The sequence below is a fragment of the Crotalus tigris genome, unplaced genomic scaffold (genome assembly GCF_016545835.1).
Source record: "Crotalus tigris isolate CLP2741 ecotype Arizona unplaced genomic scaffold, ASM1654583v1 scf7180000017548.2638350, whole genome shotgun sequence".
In the NCBI taxonomy this organism is placed as follows: Eukaryota; Metazoa; Chordata; class Lepidosauria; order Squamata; family Viperidae; genus Crotalus; species Crotalus tigris.
In genome coordinates this window covers 498989-520839 of record NW_024096466.1, presented here as the reverse complement: position 1 = coordinate 520839, position 21851 = coordinate 498989, and the positions used below count along the sequence as shown (strand labels likewise).

The following is a 21851-nucleotide window of genomic DNA, read 5'->3' as shown; positions in this document are numbered from 1 at the left end:
TCAAAAGAACACATGCCTGTTCCTAACTATGTTAATGCCAGATTGACAAAACATGTATTGTGATGTCATGATACAGGTTCTGCCCATTTCTATACATATTGTGACATTGCATGCAAATACAATAAGAACAGAGTTTGAATTTCATTGTGTTTTATGATTTATTTGCTTAGTTATTTTAGAGATTTACACTGCTCAATTCTACAAAAACTCTAGACTAAAGCATACAGTAAGACACTCATATAATACAGATAATCCTCAACTTATAATAAGTTATTTAACAACTGTTTGAACTTATGAAAAGGGTGCCTTTCGGCCCGTAAAGCACTTCCAATGGCCCCGGTGGTCATGTGATCACAATCAGTTACTTGGCAACCTGATCACACTTAACTGGTTGCCAAGTGCCCTGGGACCATTTGGTCATCATTTGCAATCCTCTCTGTCAGTTTCCTCAGAAAATCAGTGAGAACATTGCAGGCTGTTGCTGCCTGCCAAGAGGACTACTTCTTGCCCCTGTGGGCTGGCATAATAATAATAATAATAATAATAATAATAATAATAATAATAATAACAACAACAACAACAACAACAACAACAACAACAACAACTTTATTGTCACTTTGAAAGTACACCAATCAGCATACATCAAAATGAAATTTCGTTGCATACAGTTCTCAAAGGGTCACCACCTCCGATATACACACCTTGTTCGTGGCTAGCTCAAGTTACAGATCTTCCATTTTAGTCTCTAGGGAGTGAACGATGGCAAACAGGGCAGATGGAAACGGAGCTCCATGTGGATTAGCCCTCAAATTAGCTTATATTCCTGCACGACAATCTCAACTCCTTTCCTTTTTCTGATCTTGTCTCTTCCACCTTTTCCTTTAAAAAGCCTCACTCCTTTTCGCTCCTGGAGAATGCTGCCATCGCCACCAACTCCTCCAAAAGCCTCTCTCCCATCCTCTGGGTCTGCCGACAGCCTCATCCAGTTCCTTCGCTCCATAAGCCCTGGGATCTCTCCTCCTCTGCCTCCTTTGGAAACAGCTCTTATTTGCAATAGAATCCGTCGCTGGGCCAGCAGTCAGATCTTGCTGCCGGCAGAACAATTTCAAACAGCACCGACGACTTTTAACAGTCTCACCAACAGTTCTGAAACAGCTAGAAACTCGCCATGCCAGCAAAGATCGTCAGTCGTATGTTGTATGTTACCTTACTTCCACTACATTGCTCAAACACATTAAAACCTTCCTGATCATGTGGCCTATATCCCTTAATATCCTTCCCAAAGAGCTGTTTGGTGAGGGGAGCTGAACTGCTTTAGCAGGATAGAGAAACAGAGCTCAATCTGGATGAATTGGGTTCCATTTCTGCAACCAGCCAAAGGAGTTCCCTTGTATGCATGGGGGAGGGTGGAGAAATAGAGATCAGATCCTGATCTCTGAGCTCTGTTTCTATACCCCATTGAAGAGATCCTTTCTGTGCATGGAGAAGTTACCACATTCTCTTACAGGATATAGAAATGGAGCTGAGATTGGGCAGGAAGAAGAGTGGACATTCTTTGCCAGCAGCTTTTTTCAATCAACCTCTAGAGACAAGAGGGAGCCAAAATCCAAGCCCAGAAGAGAGGCAGCATGGGTGCCTCAGACAGGTTGGGAAGCCTGGTGCAGGCCACACACATGTGTCTCTAGGGATCCCCCTCCCAGGCACTCCATACTCCTTACCTGAGACTCAGTTCATTTAATGACCTTTGTAATCACTTAATGACTGGAACTGTAAGTGCCAGGATTGTGGTTTAAAACAGTTATGTGGACTGTCATGTGACATCTTGCTTAACAACCACTTCACTCAACAACTGAGATTCTGGGCTCAGTTGTGGTCGTAAATCAAGGAATACCTTTATATCCAATACTAGAAGAAAAGCAACCATTAAAGACAATCAATTTTGAGGACCTGCTACTCACTCTAACCCAGGGGTAGGTAACCTTGGCTCTTTTATGACTCATGGACTTCAACTCCCAGAATTCCTGAGCCAGCCATGCTGGGAGCTGAAGTCCACGAGTCATAAAAGAGCCAAGGTTGCCTATCTCTGCTTTAACCTAACGTGTGAGGAAAGAGCCAGGTTTCAGAGCTCTTTTGCATCTGGCCAGAGCAAGGACCAGATGTATCTTGCCAGGTGGGTGGTGAATGGTTTTCTTGAAGCCATTGCTGTGTCACTTGCCCATTCTTTTCTTCCCCCATGAATGCTAATGTCTCAAAAATCTGGAATGACTTCTGGAAGATGCAGAAACTAGGAATCCATTGTAAGAGCTTTCACTTTTATTGCTAGATCATGTTTTCTGTGAATTATTGCATGACCTCAGCCTTCCTGATTTGGTATACTTCCCCTCTTAGAGCCAAAACTAATGACTTTTGCTCAATTTTGGCTCAAATTGTATAATTTAGTTACGTATCGTAGACTTGTACAACATACTGCCTGCAGGTTGCAGGTAGCTAATTCAATATCTCCAATTTTCACCAGCATCCTCAGCAACATTGTTGCTAACACTCAACTAGCCATTAAACAGCTGATTGATGCACCAGTTGAAACCCATAATTATTTCTAAATTAAAAATGTGGCCCTTTCCCCTCAATGAGACATTTTATAGTCAATGCCTTCAATAGGCACATCCCCTCCTCAAGCAGAATTCTGATTAATGAAGTGACTATATATGGGGTTTGTGTCAACTGTGGGAACACATGCCTATTATAATATTGGATAAAAGGCTCTGAGTTTTGAATCATTATGTGTCTCACCCCAGTCTAAAAAAACTGCATTTTTTTTTTCAATTATGGCATATTATAGTATCTGAGCACTCACTGGTGAAATGGAACAGCAGAAGGTGCCAATGTTTGTAGCCATGGCAGCCAGCAATTTACTATTTCATATGTGTGGTGTGACAGAAGCTGCCCTAGTATAGAGAGGTCAGGGCATTTACAGTATTAAAAAGGGACATGCCATCAGGAAAACAATTCTGTATCTCATGTACCACAAAAGATGAGAATATATATATAAAGAGAACTGTGGATAAAAAAGAAACACAATTCTATATTATGATTTTCTAAAAACAAATTGGTAACAATGTTAATGGCTCCAAAAATCCAAGTGACTTCTAAATGACAAAAGTGTGAGTAAAGTTTTTCGTATCTATTTGTACCATGCAGTGGTCACCCTTTTTTTTTTTGCCAGTCTTATATGATAGCTTGCCACCCAAAATTTCTGACATACACAGATACTCTAATACAGTGATAGCGAACCTTTTAGACACCGAGTGCCCCAAAACCACCCCCACCCTGCCCGCTCTGCCTCTGCTCTGCCCCACTCCACCAGCCTGTCCACAGGGCCACCCACTGCCTCCACGGCCCACCACAGCGGATTGCCCAGGCGACCCAGCAGTGCCATGGCAGCCACGCCCTCTGCCCGCGTCCATAGCATCATCTGCATGCCATGGGGCGAAAGGACGGAGTCTTGTCCCTGCTGCCATGTCCTTGGCTGCGTGCCATAGGTTCGTCACCACTGCTCAAATATTTCAAATCCCTGAAATCTTCAGAAAACCTGCTTTGGCTGCTACTGCTTTTCAAGACAAAAGAGGATGATTAATAAAGGCAGGTTTCCCCCCCCCCATCAGGTAATTGCTTGTTTGGCCAGGGAGAGAAATAGTCTGGGGGAAAAGGAACTTTGTTATGGGCACAAATTCCAGCAATTGAAATGCATATTATATGGAGAAAAGAGATAGCAGGGAAGTTTCTTCGGTCTCATACTTTAGTATTTGTTCTTTTTATGTAATTTATGATTTTATTGGTTTGCTATCCATCAGGAGAGTTTGCAAAGGTAAGCTAGGTGTAGGAGTAAACATTCAAAATAAATATATTAATTTGGAAGGTCAACAATACATTTACACAAAAGTTCTTTATAACTTTTCTAGTGGATTCACATGGATACACACTTAAAAGTGTGCAGGCATATAAAGCAAGAGATTACCAATCACTCTTTATTCTGTCAGTATCATATTCATTTATTAATCCTATTTTTCAGAGTTCTGCATTCTAGATACTTTGTTTTTTAAAAATAGCAATAGCACTTAGACTTGTATACCACTCTATAGTGCTTTATAGCCCTCTCTGAGCAGTTTTCAGATGTCAGCATATTGCCCTCAACAATCTGGGTCCTCATTTTACTGACCTCAGAAGGATGGAAGGCTGAGTCAACTATGAGCCAGTAAGGCTCGAATTCCTAACAGTGGGAAGAGTTAGCCTGCAGTACTACATTCTAACTAAAAATATAAAAAAAACATTTCTTGACCCTACAGATGGTATATGTCTTCCTCAATCTTGGGTCCTCCACCTGAGGCCTGGGAGTTTGAGGGTTCTGCACAGCATCCTAGCTGTTTCTAGCACTGCACTCCTCTGGACAGAGTGCTCTGATGTCATTCCTGGGATCTGTTAGAGCAGGCATGTCAAACTAGCGATGTCATGTGATGTTGCGCAACATATCGTGACTTTTGCCCCATTGCCAGCAATGGGGTGGGCGCGGTTTCAGTATGATGCATCTGGCCCATGGGCCGGCAGTTTGATATGCCTGTGTTAGAGTCATTCTTCCAGTTTAGGAGTCCCAGGCCCAAGCACTCCTGAGACCACGGGAACCATTTCACTCCCCTTTACTTTCCACAACCTCTCTAGTTCCTCCTTCAGGCCTTGATATTTCTCCAGCTTCTCATACTCCTTTTTCATTTATTTAGTTGCCCTGAGGGCATGTTCAACAGCTTACTCCTAATTGGAAGAAGAATAGTTACTTCAGGGTATTCTCAGGGGATGCAGTTTCTTCTACCATGTCAGGACCAACATATTCTCGTAATAACATGAATGGGTATAAGCTGACTTTTACTTTTAAAATGAATATCCTTTAAGTGTTTTTACTGATGTGTAATGATGTGCAAATGCTACTGATAACCTGTCAGCTATTTATGCTGGAGCTGCCTTTTACAAATAGATTGTAACTTTGCTCTCTAAGGAGTTATACATCTTATACTGAGGTAAATGCCTCTGTGGTAACCATGGATAGCAAAGGGTGAAAGTGAAAGGGAAGGTGCACTAGAATAGTTCTGAAAAATATTCTGAAATCCACTTTAAATCGGGTGTTAATTAATATGCTCTGAACTTAAAACACCAAGCTATGCATAGCAGGTAACAGGCAAGGAGTATTTCTTTGAGAGAGAAGGCACTGGAAAGAGATTAACAGGAAGCCAGTATTGATCGTTTTAAATCCTGTGTTTATATTACAGAACCAAATTGCGTAGTATCTTCAATTTTGAAAGACATTTAGCAGAGGGTTCTGGTCAGAATTCTGAATAGATAGCAATTTGTGGGGTCCTTAATGCCCTCTGAACTTGGTTGTTTCAAGCTCTGCAAGCACTAAGAACCCCACAGTTCAATCCTGAGCTATAAATATTCTCTGCCATAGGTAGCAACTTAGTGGTCCTGATGAACAGTTTTGTCTGGTGATTGAAAGGGAATATGAACCTGTTTGGATTAGATTCTGAGTCACATTTGATTTAATGAAATCATCAGATCATTTTGGGAGAGTTGGTTCAGTGTCTGGCCGTGGAGCTTCATGCTATTTTTAAAAGTGCATTTCTACAGTTGACCAAAATGCAATTGATGATGGTGATCATTACTTTCAGTTCTATTTTAGCCTTACTTTTCTTTTCACATGGGAATTCCTGGTTCTTTAACATTTTGCCTTCTCTATTGGCATTTCCAAAACTTTACAAATACTTTGGAAAGTGGACAGTATAATCCATGGGATTTATTCCCAGTTAGGTTGACGTAGAATTACAACCTGTATTTTGCTATTATTTTAAGGAACATTAATGGACAAATCTTATGTATAAGATGACTAGCAGAACAGAAATAAGAGGCTAATGATTCTTGCATCTCATCTTCCCCTCCTGGCACATTTTGGGCAGAATATATATTTGTGTGGGATATAGATTAATTTCCTGTTGAAAATAAACTATTGTTAATTCTTTGATGTTTGAGAACTCGACTTTCCAACTTATAAAACAAAACACTATATCTAATGGGTGAAATATTATGCTAGTATTATAAATGTATAAGTGACTAATGGAAGCTGTACATTTATCACAAAATGGCAGTAAATCTAAAGAGAGAAAATTGGATAAAGTGGCTTGCTCCAACTTTTAAAAATTATTATTTTTAATGTATTGAATTTCTTGCCTTATATTTTAGGGGTGGCTTACTATAATTACAATGCAGAAAAAATGCCTACCAAATGTTATCATTCAGATACAATGGTGCAATGATTTCCCCTTAAGATAGTGACTTTTTATCTACAACCTCTATTAAAATGCTGCAGAATGACTTAGAAGGAAACCGAAGTGTGAGGAAAAATTAGGATGGAAGAGGACTAATATTACTTTCAAAAGTTATCTACCGTATATGCCGGTGTATTAGGCGACCTGGCGTATAAGACGACCCCCGTCTTTATAGCCGGGCCGCATTCCTAGAACGTCATCTTATACGTCAGAAACTACCAGTATTTCCGGCGTATAAGACGACTCGGCGTATAAGACGACCCCCGTCTTTGGCGCCGATTTCAGCGCTCGCGGAAGTCGTTTTATACGCCGGCATTTACGGTAGATGTGTCTTGGAAGTTTAACAGAAACAAGGCAGTATTTCCTGCTTGAAGAAAAGAAAATAATCCAGACTTTCCATAAGAATTGGATTTTTTTTTTTTTAGGAAAGCCAATAAGCAGCCAATTTAGTGATTCACCTGACTTTGTGCTCTCTGTTCTTGAATGTAGGAGGGAATGAAGAAACTTGCAATCCTTAAGGAAGCAGCATGTAACCAGACTGTTGAGGATTTCCTTCTCTATTTTCTTTTTTTCCATTTTTAAAGCACAAATATAATTTTGCTTTCAGGTTTTGTGTATTTTACATGTAACGTGGATTTCAAAAATGAAGGCAGGTATAGCTGCATAATAAAGGCCCCTTCACACATTCAGGTTGCAGTTTGCCAATGTTTGCACTGTGGGAATGTTTAGCTATTATCTGCCACTTGCCTGGATGCCTAGAGCAGGGGTCCCCAACCTGTGGGCTGTGGCTCACTACCCCACTCACGCTAGCGCCGCTGCTGCTATGCAAACAGGGTGCTGTGCGGCAAAAACAGGGCATCACACAGCAAAAATGGGGCTTTGCTAGCGAGTGTCATGTGGGCACTAGCACCTCCCCGTTTGCGTCGTGCATGCTCACGATCCCATTTGTGTGTGTGCAAACAAGTAGGTGTAAAATGCTTCCCCCTCCCTTTCCCTCCAGTCCACCAACCGATAAAGGTTGGAGACCTTTGGCCTAGAGGACCAAACTTAACTTGACAAATTCATTTATGCTGTTCATATATAAAACACGGTGAGGCTAGACTGAAAATATAAACCATTGTTGCTATCATTAGTTTTGGTTTGGGCCAACTCCCAAAGATATTTATGTGGTATACATATTTGTCATATTCATACTGTAGATTTTTAAAGTGTACACTTTAAATACTACTAAAAGTTGTGCTTAGATTGTTTAACTAATATTAGCATCTTGTACATGGAATAGTCTTTCCAGGAAAAGTGGGGGGGGGATAGTGTTTTTATTTATATCTTTACTTGTCTACCAAATGCAGTTCTCAGAGTGGCTAACAATAACAATAATTATGCAGATAAAAAGAACTGTAATGAAAATGTTAAACTCTATTAAAACATAAACTAAAACATCTCAGTATAACAGAAAAAAATGATTCTAATATCTTTTTGGTATCAAGTGAACACTTTTCCAGAATGTAGCAATAACTGTCTTGTTGCACCTTGAAGAGCAATATATTTTTTGTGCCATCTAGGTTTTTGTGAGCCAGTTACATTTAATCAAGTGTACAAATTATTAATTTTCAGTAGCATGGCATTATACAAAAGAGAATAATTTTTATTACTCATATTCTGTATCTGAATTGGACTGTTGTTTTTCTCCTTTGGTTTATATTTGCATTTGCTAGAATTTTATTATTTTTATTTATTGTAATGCCATTCTGAGACTATTTTTATTGAAAAACAGTTGTTATTCATGTTATAAATGAATAATGTAGTCCTTTTGTCATTAAAACTAGCATTTTTCTGGCTGATATGCCAAGATTTTACTATGAGATAGTTGTTACTAAGCTGTAGTTATATGATCTTTGTTCATAAATAATTCTTGTCAAAGTATCCTTTTGTTTTCTGTTCTTTATTTTTCATTTTGTACAGGTTCTGCATGTAAAGCTAGTAGTTCAACAAATTGCTTTATATTTGAGTTTTACATCCTTTGCAATTGGGCTTCATGCCAAAGTTAAGTATAGAAGCTGCTTTGGCTGTCCTTGTGGATGACTTGTGGAGTAGAGATTGCAATCCTGGTCCTCTTTGAACTCTCAGGGGCTGTCAGGATTACTGACCCTGGCATTCTTCTGGGCTGCCTCTGAGTGATTGACGGGGATGGGCGTGGTTTCACATTGGTTCTCTGCCATTGTGAGAGGGCAATTCTAGTTGGTGGTAGTGAGGAAAGGATAGATCTGACCATCTACTTTGTGGACTACCTATGAAGTTTGTTGTAACAGAACTTTTCTACATGAAACCACCAGGAAGCTAATCAGTTTTCGGGAGGCCTGATTTGGTCAGTATTGTCCTTGGGCCAATCAGATAACACAGTATTTATTTATTTATCTATGCAGCTGCCCATCTTGTGATGACACTGAACAGCTAATAATGGCTAAACAAAGACATAAATGAAAGTAAGAAAGTGTGTATGTGTGTGTGTGTGCGCGCGCACACACACACACAGACTCCTTCTCTTGTGTGACACCCGTTCAGTCCTCAGTCTCCCCTCATTCATTTCCTTTAAGAGCTGGCCTTTCCAGATAGCTTATACATGCTCATGCACACATATATGAAGTAAGACTACAGTATCTTTGCTTCATTTGTTTGAAATAACCTCCCCTTGGAAATGTGAATGGTCCCCTTTCTGTTGGTGTACAGGAATGCTATTAACACAGTAGAATGTTTTTATATGTCACATGGATTATGGATGCTGGAGTTGGTTCATAGTTTAATTAGTATTAATTTTATGTATTTGTTTTATGAATATTTTTATTTTAATGATGTCAGGTACCAGGAATCATTTCGAAGTATTCTGGTATACAAAGAAGAAAACAAATACAAGTTGTGCCAGGCAGGAAATTTACAACAGGTCATTGGAAGATCAGAATGTTTATTATACATTTCTTAACTCAAAGCAAATGTTGATAATGTAATAGGCTTGAATTATAGAATGTTTTGCATGAAAATGGGATTGAATGCTGGTTGTTGAATGCTGTAAATGGTATACAATTGAACTGAAGCATTCCTGAAAATAAGTGGAATATTTATTGAGCTAGGAATCAGGAAGAATATGTGATGTCCCCTTAGTAGTTCAGTACATTTGTAAATAAAATAAAGTAAAATACAAACAGAATCTTCAATAAAAAAAATTTGATCTGGTATGTTAATATATCAGTACACATATGCAGTATGTAGCAGATTCATTAAAAGAAAAAAATGGCTGTGTAAAAGAGGGTGCTTCTGCCTATTTTGTTAAATACTAATGAAAATTTGGTACTTCAATGGAAAAATAAGAGTTCAATGCAGTGGAGATGGGGCACTCATAAAGTATCCAGAATAAATGGACGCTGGTTGAATATGGTTTGGAAACAGAAGTTATTCATTAGTGAAGATAAAGTAGGTTGAGAAGGTTTGACCTTAAGAATGAATAAGGGAGTGAATTCCAACACAAATAAATGAAAGAAGACTGAATTGGTTAAAAGTATGAAGAAAGCAGACATTGGTTAGAGTTGAAGGGATTGTTAAAAAAAGAGAGGTAAGAAGTTTAAAGAACAAAAGGTAATGTATGGATTCAATGAGACCAATGACAGAACAATACAGAGAGTTACAGTGAGGTATTTTGGTGTAAAATATTAAAACTGTGTTTTCTCCTTTTTTCTTATATTTTGGTCTTTAATTTCTTTTTTACTACTATTTCTTATTCTTTTATCTGTGCTCTGCATAAAAATTGCTGAAAGTAAAAGAGTATATAGCATGTTGGATCTGTATATTCACCTATATGTACTGTATAGTATTTTCAAAATAAGAGGATTGAGTTTTTTTCTGCTCTGTATCAAGAACCTAACATTTTTTCACTCTTTTTGTTTGTTTGTAGGCTAAGGCCCTTGATTTCAACCCAGCTAGCCAAAAAGCCGGCCACGGAAGAGGTATGGTATTGATCTGAACATTATTTCATTCTCAGAATCAACTTCAGCCTTATGCTAAGCATATTCTAGAGCAGAAGGGCAGAGTTCCATGCAGTCTCAGGTTTAGCCTTTAGAATAAATTCAGAGGTTTGTTGCTGAAGCATGTTTTTTAATATAACAGAAGAAAAACATAATTAAATGTATGTAATATTATATTCGTATTAGTGACTTTGATGAATTTTAGGAGCCTTGGTGGCACAGTGGTTAGAATGCAGAATTTCAGGCTAACTCTGCCCACAGCCTAGAGTTCAATCCTGATGGGGCTCAAGGTTGACTCAGCCTTCCCTCCTTCCAGGTTCGGTAAAATGATGCAATAGTCTTGACTCTCTAAACTGCTTAGAGAGGGCTGTAAAGCACAACGGGGAAGTATGTAAGTCTAAGTGCTATTGCTATTGAGCTGAAACTTAAATTTATTTTCCTGGCCATAACAAGTTCTTAATCCTAGCTACACTCAATCTTTGGACTCTGGCTTTTGGCACAAAACTCAGAACCAACTTTAACACTATCCCAAAGCAGCTCTGAGTAAGCAAGAAACCTCTCTCTTCCCTCCGCCCCCAATGATAAGTACATATTGTATGTTGCTGTGTCAGTTATCCCTTCCCCAGTATTCATCTATACACTCCTTCCTTGTTTTGAATGCCTGCTAGTTAATTTGCTTAATGAGTAAACATGTACCACATAGCCTATCGGGTGCTTCAGCGAACACATGTTCTCACAAGTTTAAAAGCTAGGTATCATTTGAGTTATCTTTGGAAAATGATTTAGGAAATTTTGTTGAAAGATATCTTTGGTAGTTTAAAAATGACTAAAAATGCTTATTTCTGCTGCAACCAATACCTCCAGAACAGTTTTTGCTTTTACTGATTAGAAACCTTATCTCAACTTTCGTGCTGTTCTCATTAGAAAAACTTGCACATTTGTAGAATGCACACATTTGGAAAATGGATATGATAATCATCAGAAGGTCATGTTTTAATTAAGGCTGTGCACATTTTAAAATAATAGTTCAATTGTAGCTTCTTTAAATCCAGCTATTCTTCTGTGAAAACATATAAGAAGAATGAAAATTCTTGCATGACAATTAATATAAATTGGAATATTGCTACTCCTGCATCAATTTCTCCTGGGTTTCCTATATGCTGTATGCAATTCTTGAGTTCTGTCACTTTTCTGGCAATTACAGTCAGTGATAGATATTATAGTTCAACTTATGTGATACCAGCTTGGGGAAGGCTATTCTAGTTCTCATATTAGCTTTTTGATGGCAGATCAAATCACATCTCAGTTTTAAATGGCTAGTGATACGATTAGTCTGGATTTTGTTATACACTATCTTTTTTCTTTTTATGTATCTATTTATAGAATATATTTTGGGGCTAATGACATTAAACCAAAAATATAGGATAATGTAACAAACATATCACAACACAGTAAAATATAAATTAATTTAATTAAGCAACATTAGACAGACCAGCAAATCACCCAATCAATTGCTTCCAAATAATCTTTAGAATTACACAATTTTGGAATGGAAAGTGTAATGGAAGTAAGAGCAGAGCAAATGGTTGAAGAAGTCTGACAAAATATGGATTCTTCTTGGAAAAGACTTTGTTTTGGGTGAATCCCAGTCAGCAACTGCAGTCTGAGATTCATTCTCATGATATTATATTTTCTGTAAAGGAAATCAATTAATAGCCTCCAGACCAGGGGTGTCAAACTGCCGGCCCATGGGCCGATTTCATCATTCTGAAGCCGTGCCTACCCCATTGCTGGCAATGCAAAAAGAATCGTGACATGGCGAGTTTGACACCCGTGCTGTAGACTGACGAAGTGACATACTTCATGATTATTTAAAGGTAATTTCTTATGATAACATATTAAATGTATCCAAAAGTTATAGCAATAGCCTTTGCCACATTTTGATTTAAATTCTGTAGTTGGAACATGGAACTACTAGTAAACTAATAGTGGTTGCATGTCACTATTTTGAACTGGTATCTCTCCCCTTCCTCAAAATGGCTTATTCCTCAGTCTGATGATGGAAGACAACAGTAATCTTATTCTATTTATGCAACCTTTTGTTAAATTATAGACTACTTTTAAGTACTATTGTTGTATAGAGCAATTAACAATAGAAGCTATTTATTTCAAAGTATAAGTAGTATCTGTGTCTTCATTAGAATCTGTTGGTTGTTAAATATATCTTTTTCTCTTGATATTGATGGTGTGCAATAGTTGTGGAGCTCCAGAAACCATACACAGTCTTGATTCTTGTGGAGGAAACTCACAGTTGATGTCAGAATCTGCTTGCAAATTTTTCCTTCATTTCTGCATCATTTTTTTTTTTTTGAGGAAGGTTTTAAGTTTTGCTCATTAGCAAAACTGTTGGTAGTAGAGATTCTTTTGAACAATGTGATGTACCTCAGCAATGTTTTGTTGATTTCCAAATTGCTGGCATTGTATAACAATTTAATGTAGACTGAGTTGCTTTGAACATAAAAAGATTATTTGTACAATATGTTTACTCTAAAGATATCAAGCCAGATGTTGAACTAAAATATTAATCATATGTGACTGTTGGCTGGAATTGAAGGTTAACATATTCTGCATTTTCTTTTACATTAGTTGATGCTCTTTTCATCAAGTGGTTTGCCAGTTGGTTTCAATTGCCATTCTAATTGAAATATGGCTTTCCAAAATCACAGGCAAAATTCTTTCCTAGTCCTATTTTCTAAGAACTTTTGATACCATGAATTTTACTTGAGATGTTTTGCATTCAAAGCATGCATTGTTCCATTGAAAAGAGGCCCTTCTAATTAAACAGTTTGATGCAAAATTGCATAATGAGTTATTGATTCTCTTTCTAATTACAGCTGAATATTATCTAATTCATTAGAAGTTATGCATATCATTTTTAATATTCGGCTTATATAAAGGAGATTTCTTGCGTCAGATTGCTTTGGCTAAAGCTAAATTTTTACAGAGAATAAAAGTGGTTCGCTTTCTTGCATGTTTAGTTATCTTCATACCATTGTAGCCATGTTTTAAAATATCGGAATAACAAACAACAGTAATATTCCTCGAGAAACCTATAATAGCCTTCTTGCATTTAATGTATCTCCAAATGTGTTGAATTACAGTTGCTATCATCTTTCAGCCATATGGTTGTAGCTATTTTGACTTGAGTTAGAATGGAGTTTATTATCCTCTACATTTAGTTGGCACAAGCTTGCAGAAGCCTGGAATATCACTTTCTTCGGTTGAAGCTTTGATAGAATGACAATTAAAATGAGCAAAACAAGTTCTTAGTTGGATTTTTTAAGGGAAAGGGTGCCAGGTGAGGATTTTAAAAAAATAACTTTTCTTCCTTTATAGGCTGTCTTTCCAAGTACTCAGACAGAAACTGAAAAGGTTGAAAAATCAGGAACTGTGCTGGTGGAAACTGGTCCAGTATCTTATAATCATGAGGAGGATGTGGAAGAAGAAGAAATTGAAGAGGAAGAGGATCATTGTGTTAGCGCCCTTAAACTAATGGGAGGAAACGGTAGGCTGTTTTATGTATCTGAAGACCCCCCATAACAAAGAGAATCCCCACTCCCCAAAGAATCTATAATGGTGTCTCACATGAAAATATCTTTGTGTAGCTGCTTCTTTTTTGTTTCTTGCCAGCAAATTAATAGAAAGATTCTGTGGGTCAAATTTATTTATTTAGTTTTATTTATCATATTTAACAATTGGAACGACAGTGGAAGGGAGGCAGGTTTTGTTTTATAGAACTTGCCTGACAGATGTTTTGGAATGTAGAATATGAACTTTTGGTTTCTGTCCTTAAGTCAGTACTCCAGATGACTTTTAAAAGTTAATTAATTGAACAAGGATATGTATATTATCAATTAACATTTAATGCTTTCTAATAAACTGATTATAGTTTCTGGTTTCCAAGCATAAATAGCAATCATAAAAGTTCCTCCCAAAGCCAGTAAATAATATTCAATAAGGAGAACTAGTAGTTTGAACTACAATATGATTGTGTATTAAAGCTTTCATTGTAGCATAAATCTGTACATATAGCCAGTGCCTTGATGTGGAATATACTAATTGTGAGGTCTGACAGTATCATGGGGAGATGGCTGAGTGGAGTGCTGATTATTTACTGTGTAAGTTTCAAAATACTTTTAATTTATCAGTGGATACTGATTTCAAGTTTTGTGCAGGAACTATAGAATAATCATAACAGATTGGCTTGATTTGAGTGGAATGAAAATACGTAAACTGTTGGGAACTCTTTTTCCTGTAGCATATACAAATATAATTGCATTAGCAAAACACTCTGCCCTACGGCATGGCTGGCTGAGGAATTCTGGGAGTTGAAGTCCACAAGTCATAAAGTGCCCTACGGTATATATGCATGTCTGTATTTGCTGCAAGAAAGTAGTTCAGTTTCAAGTCCCGCAGCATGGCCAGTCACCCCAATACAGAGACCCTATCACCTTGCACTTCACCAGCCCTGCAACTCTGAGCTGATTTCATATTTTTTCTCCAGGTGCTGCTCTTTGAAAGGTAGCTACTGGCTGCACAAGGCTTTCTCCAAGTCGTGTATGTCCTTCTGTAAGTTCTGTGAGGCCTTCTGAAGCCTCATGGGATGGTCATGCGCAGCCTCAGGAAGAAGGCCTTGCACAGCCAGCATCAGCCTTGTGAAGGATCCAGCTGAGTGCACCTCATCAGCAGGAAAAAGAAGATGTTAAAGTTCAGTTGGTGGAATCAGGGCAGCAAAAGCAGCAGAATGTAGGGTGGCCAAAAGGGCAGAGATGGGGGGGGGAGATGGGTAGGAGGAGTTGAAGCATTTCTGTAGTTATAGGGCCGTGGTGGCGAACCTATGGCACACATGCCACAGGTGCATGGAGAGCCCTCTCTGTGGGCATGCGCGCTGTCGCCCGAGTCCTAGGCCTTCAGCTGGGTTTTATAAACCCTGCCATGTACAAAAAAAAAAGGCTCAATCAATCAATTTCAACTTCTCGCAGGAAAAAAAAGATCTTGCAAAGTTGGAATTGATTGATTGAACTTTTTAGTCTCATCCAGTTTGCCGTTACCACCATAGCCACACCCATCCAATTGTCCACACCCACCCAATTGGCCACATTCACCCAATGGGCCACGCCCACCCGGCACCTGACGATACATAAATGGGCTTTGGGTTGCAGTTTGGGCACTCGGTCTCTAAAAGGTTTGCCATCGCTGTTATAGGGTAAGTGGGCTTCCAAGTGCCCAAATTTTGATCCGGTAACTGAAGGGCACTGCAACCGCTGTAACTTTGGGAATAATTTTATGAAAAAGAGCTTCTAAAGTAGGTAGGTAGGATTAACTTTTGTAAGATTGCATAGAAAAATCTGAGAAGTTAATGACCAGGATACTTATCAATTAGTTATCATAAATATTCCTAATAAAACCTTTTCTTAGAACCCTTTATATACCTTTAAGATATTTGATACTTCACAAGTTATAATAGTTTATTCACTTGATGACTTAGCTGACCCACTTTTGAGCTTTGGTTCTTTTAAAGTGCTTTAGTTGACTACATTTCTATTTTATTTTTTTGTAGGCTTTATACTTTCCTGTTTATTTGTTTATTATGCTGGTAGGGACTATTTCTGTGCCCTGAGTGAACTGTCTAGCTTGTGGTAGACTATCTTGTGATGCTACTGCTTCTAATAATTTCCCATCCTTTGTTTTTAGATTATGGCTGTGATATGGAAGATGATGATGGATATTAAACCTTTCTGTCTCCAAATGGAAATTGTGGGAGAAGCCACTAGTAGTAAAAACAACTTTTCCTGCCTTGGAAACAAAAGTTCTGTTTGCAGTGGATTCCTGTCAGTTTTCTTTGACCTACAGGCAGGCACTGCAGCTTGGCTTTAGAATACTTGAAATGTTTCTGATTTGGATCATGATATAAGAAAAAGATTAACTGAAGCAACAGTTCCAGAGATGAAAGAATAGCCAAATGGCTGCCCAAGCATCCTTTGGACTTACCATGTACTGGATTCAATAATATACATTGCTGTAAGAATGTGTACAAAGAAGAAGAATTGTTACAGAATGCTAGACTTTTGTGTGAATATATTTGCGACTTGAACATTTTTGAGTTGTACTGTTTACATCAATAGGATTCTCAACAGCAGAAGCTTGTTCCTGCTATAACATCCATGTCTTCATGCTTCAGAAGTGGTAAAACATATCAAAATGGGCAGACAACTTCCTTTGGAAACAAGTTAAAATGTATTGTTTGTTTGTTTGTTTGTTTGTTTGTTAATACCATCCTAGGATCAGACCATTGCTTGCCTGTCAACTCTATGCCAGTGTAAGACAAAAAAGTTGCTTTATTAGAGTGGAGACCTCATGGGTGTTGGTGTTGTTCAAAGCTTCTTTGCAAGGCGAGTTATTGTGTGTTCCAAGAACATTAAGCTGGGTCTTCCTTTACACCAGGGGTGTCAAACTGCTGGCCTGCAGGCCGGATGCATCATAGCAAAACCGCGCCCACCCCATTGCTGGCACTGGGAAAAAAATTGCGATATGTCACGACACCCTTGCTTTACACTCACTGCTACTATTAGAGATGAGGCAAGCAAAGGCTAGGCTGATAACAGAAGGAAGGAAAGCTCAATAGATTAACATCTGACACTCTTCTTTTTTCTGACTGAGGACCATTTCACAAGTTTTCTGTGCCCCATCCCAGGTTTTATTTTTTAATTTTAAAAACAAGATGATATCTCAGGGCAATTTCTGTCCTCTTGTCAGAAGTGTCAGATTTCTCTCCAAGGTAATGCCTTTGTTTTGTTTTGTTAAGCAAGTAGTTTGAAGTATTTTTTTTCTGTTTGATGTAAAGTAATTTTCTATTATGTAATGATGTCATTAAGGATATATTTATAGCTCAACAGTGCAAAAGGCTCATTTATCATTACTTTAACCAGTTAATCAGTTGGTATAACTAGTATCCTGAAAAATGTAAAACAGACTAGTAGTTTCCCCACCTAAATTGTGTAAGACAGATTTTTCTTGATTCTCATCCTCCCCGGACTATAAGTTAGCTCTGCCCAGTTTTCATGTTGATCTTTATTAGCCAAACTACCTCTTTTTGCCAATGTTAACTGTACCGACTCAAGGTGGGATGATGTTTTTATTTCATCCACTTGAAGACTAAAGTGGAAACTATTTTTTTCCTTTGTTTCCAAGGCCAGGATCTCAAATGGCAAACTGTGTCTTAATTATATTGCTTTAGTTTGCAAATTGGAATTCCCATGAGGAAATGGCATTCCATGCAAATGATCCTTTCCAGATAGGCAACTTAGCATAGTAGAGAAAAATGCTGGCATTTTTTTTTTACACAAAGAAGCTTTCAATCAATGACACTTCACACTTAGACTGGCACACTCTATGCTTGCAGTCTGAAATAGTTTGGGCCAGGTACAGATTTATCACTTTATTAAATTAATCTCAAGGTGCTGGTTAAAGGTTAGCAATATGTTCAGTAAGGAGAATATGGCTAGTCCAGTTAGCTATTCCTGTGTGAGGGCCATTTATCTTGGCACTGAATTACAATATTAGTACTTGTAAAATTACAACTCTTTTTTTCAATAGTACTTTGTCCAGTTTTACTCTGAAAAAGATTGTTATGGTAACATAATTTATTCATTGCTAGAGGAACAAGCAAAACAAATGATTTTTTGTAAGCACTGAATTAGGAGTTTGCCAACAATTAGCTTGAGCAGCTGCTGCTTTGCCTTATGGCAGGGATGAGAAACCTGTACCCCTCCAGAAGTTGCTGAACTACAACTTTTGGCAGTCCCAGCCAGCATAGCCAATGACGAGGGATGCTGGAGGCTGTCATCCAACACCATCTGGAGGACCATAGGTTTTGCATCTCTGCCTCATAAGTTCATTTGTTTCTAAAGAGATGTTCCAAAAGAGGTAAAACTTCTGGTCAGTGACTTTATCTCCTCACTGCATTGGAAAAAATGAAAGTCTCTCTATCAGACTTCTTAGAAGAGAAATTGCTACTGCGTCAAAAGTATTATGTTGGCAGAAGAAAAAAATACACATATGAAATCCATAATTTTGGAATCAGATGTAACTTAATAATGTTTGTATTCCAGATCAATTTCATAATAACCACATCAGACACCCAACTGTACCTATGTGGTTGGGTTCTCTATGCAGCTTGGCAAGTTTCTTTTTTGGGTGTACTTCCTCATAGCACAGGTTGATGGAGTTAGGTATGCATTGATGGAGTTAGGTATGCATTGTAACCAGTTAAATTACAGATCTGGACTGCAAGTTACAAAACTGGAAGGGGTGGGCAGGGGCATCATGGACAAACATGCAATGGACACTTCTTAATCAGAGTCTGAGTGGATCAGGGTTGGCCATCATTGTATCCTCACGTAAGCATTTTTATTCTTGTTGAAAATAAGCTACAAAAAAGTAGAATTGGGAGTTCTTGTAGGGGCTTGTAATATTAAACCAATTATCCTATTTAATTTTCTAATAAAAATGCTGTTTCAAGGAATGTTTATATATATATGCTTGTTTCAATTTGTTCTTGGAAGCCAGATTTTCCTTTTGCATCATTGTTCTATTCTATAGCTGTCTTAAAGTCCAAGCCTCTCATCCTATGTTTTGGAAAGATAAAGAAATGAGAGAGCCAAGAATTGATCTTAAATAGTTTTGCCCATTGCATACTAGCATAATTGTTCAGCTGCATGATTTTCCTAAACTGAGCCAATCAATAATATTTATTCAGTCAATGACCAGCAAAAATTTAAAAGAACAAAAACAGTGAAGCAAATAAATACAATAATATACAATAATAACTCACAGAATAAATCTGTAAAATTCTGACATGAGCATTCATTATCTCATGTTTTCACTCATCAGATTTAAATGTAACATGCGGCGCTTTTGCTGAAAAATGACAGAATAGGTAAAAGTATGTAGTTGAGAGAGAATGCATTTTTGTAACTTAAATATGTGTTTACAGGAAAAGCAACCCTATTCTGAATTTCATCCACTATCCGCTGTTTGTCCACAAATAGCATTTTAATGCTGGGTCTAATAGAGGGAGCAGTGTTGTAGCTCCTACACATACAAAAGTGAGAAGGTGGCTTTGGAAGCATTGCATTCCATTGTGCCATTCAATTTGGAGTTGATGCTGATTTCTATCCTTTCTGTTTGTTCTATCCTTCCATGTATAGGCTTCACAAAGACTGGAATTGTTGTAATACCTTCTTACCCCCTATCCTCAAGCATAATTTTCCCAAGAAGAACGAAGAAAGGGAGAAACAGCACTAAGAATCCATTTATTTGAGGATGTGGCCTGATAACTTTTGTTTAAAGCATTTTTGTTGTGCTGGAACTACACTCTTACTGCCTCCCAAATTAGTTTCCGAGTAGAGCTACCAGATCTAGGGTGCAAAAAATTGGAAAATGACAAGAGGCAGGAGTTTTTTTTGTCTCTTTGTAACTACCATTTGGTTGTTTAGATGTTTGCCCAGACAGGATAATCCTATATTTGTAGATCAAACTTTTGAGAGCCAGTTTGGCCTAGCCTAGTGGTTAAGACATCACTTCACTCTAGAAAATGGGAGACATGATTTCAAGTCTGATGTTAGCATGAAAGCCTGCTGGGTGACTGGGGCCTGCCGGGTCACTCTCTCTCAGCCCAAACCTCTTTACAGGTTTGTTATGGGGAAAATAGGAGGAAGGTGTGTTGGATATGTTCAGCACCATGAACGATTTGTAATATAATAAAGATGAGATAGAAGTAAATAAATTAAATAAACGCAATATTTTCATTTGCTATTTGTATGCAGTACATTGCACAAATTATCGCTATTGTGAAATCAAACATTTAATGATTGGTATTTTAGGCAAGGAACAGAGCTGAACCTTTTCTTTTTTGTAGAGATCCTAATGCAAATCACTTCTTTAAGCTCTTATTGCCATTTGAGAGAGACCTTCACTAACACTTTTAGGACTTTTCTTTCCAGTGTAAATAACAGCTCTGGAATAGTGGATTTTCATCAAGATTGTAGTAAGGAAAAGAGTTAGATTCCCCTTTCTGTCCCCAGCCATCTGAATCAGCTCCTTTTCGCCCTTTCCAACGAACTACTATTCTGTGTTTTTAAAAAGTAACCAAAATGTCTTTAATCTCCTATCTATTTTTGTCTTAAATTCAGTTCTTTTGTCAACGCTGCAAATATTGTATATTCTTGCTTTTGACAATATGCAGAATTATCTGGTAAATATGGGGTTAATAAAGAGCAGAAGGGGCGTTGTGGGTAAAGCCCAGAAAGAAAGAGGAAGAAAACATTTGACCTTCACACTAATTGGATAGTGTGAGATATGATGGCTAATTTAGGGAGGGAACATGCTGATAATTTTACTGCTCAGAGGAAGAGAACTTAGATCCTAGCATCCCCCTGTTGTGCCTGTGCCGACATTTTGTAACAATAAAAGACTTTTAGGAAAATAAATGCCTGGAAGTTCTTTGGAATGTTTCATTAGCTGGAACCACAACATCTTTTTTTATATATATAAACTGGAGATAATCAACAGGTCACAAGAAGGCTGCCAGTTCAACTCCCATTAGATTCATCCAGTCATATAATGGAAGATGTACTGTATACTGAAGATGGTTGCTTCATGTGGCCATGCTCTCCGTGTATGTATATGTGTGTATGTGTTTTTGCTGTTTTTGCTTCCAACTACATATTTGGGGAGTAGACCATTGTCCTCTGAAGGCAGAAAAATATTTGAATTTACAGTTGCATATTTAAGGCCTTTCCAACCTGCATCAAAGTTTATGATTCATTTAATTTCATAAGGTCTTTTTTCCATAATTCATTTCTCTTTGATATAATTAAAGCTCAGGGATTACACATGGATAAGCAGATGCCACTTTCTGATTCTGTGCTTGCTTAGGCAAAAAACAAAAACACGAAAAGGCAAGTGGTACGGTTAACCTTCACCTGCCACTGTGATATTATGCTGAAACATTTTGTGGAATTCCCTTGAAGTAATTTGGACTATAGTTTCATTTCAGATGAAATGTAGGAGTTCAGGGACTGTTGGTTTTAAATTGTGAAACGTGTTATTTTTTCCTCCCTAGTACCATACACATGTTTAAGGCATTTAATTAGGCAAAATATCCCAGCTGTTGAGTTGTGCTTTTGCACTTTATAATCTTCATTCTTCTGTCACTGAGTCTCCTTAATTTTTCTGTGATCTGGCAGCTCAGCCAACATACAGGTGGTGAACCAGGTGATTGCTGCATATGCCTGTTTGTAGCAAGCCCCCCCCCCCCGTCAGCATTTTGAGAAGGATGACTTCCTGGAACCCTGGCCTTCATATAAATCAGTGTTTCTCAACCTTGGCCATTTTAATATATGTGGAC

The 21851-nt window shown here is 37.9% G+C and overlaps 1 protein-coding gene across 3 annotated transcripts in view; it reads left to right on the top strand.

Moving 5' to 3' along the window:
* BRF1 (BRF1 RNA polymerase III transcription initiation factor subunit) overlaps positions 1 to 18971 on the top strand; it is a 218245-nt gene extending 199274 nt beyond the window's left edge. For all 3 annotated transcript variants that reach the window (XM_039336739.1, XM_039336730.1, XM_039336721.1), the window contains 3 exons: positions 10312 to 10363; positions 13778 to 13946; positions 16136 to 18971. In XM_039336739.1, coding sequence (XP_039192673.1) covers positions 10312 to 10363; positions 13778 to 13946; positions 16136 to 16173 — 259 coding nt within the window. In that variant the 3' untranslated portion in view covers positions 16174 to 18971. The remainder of the gene's footprint in view (positions 1 to 10311; positions 10364 to 13777; positions 13947 to 16135) is intronic.
* Positions 18972 to 21851: the final 2880 nt, after the last annotated feature.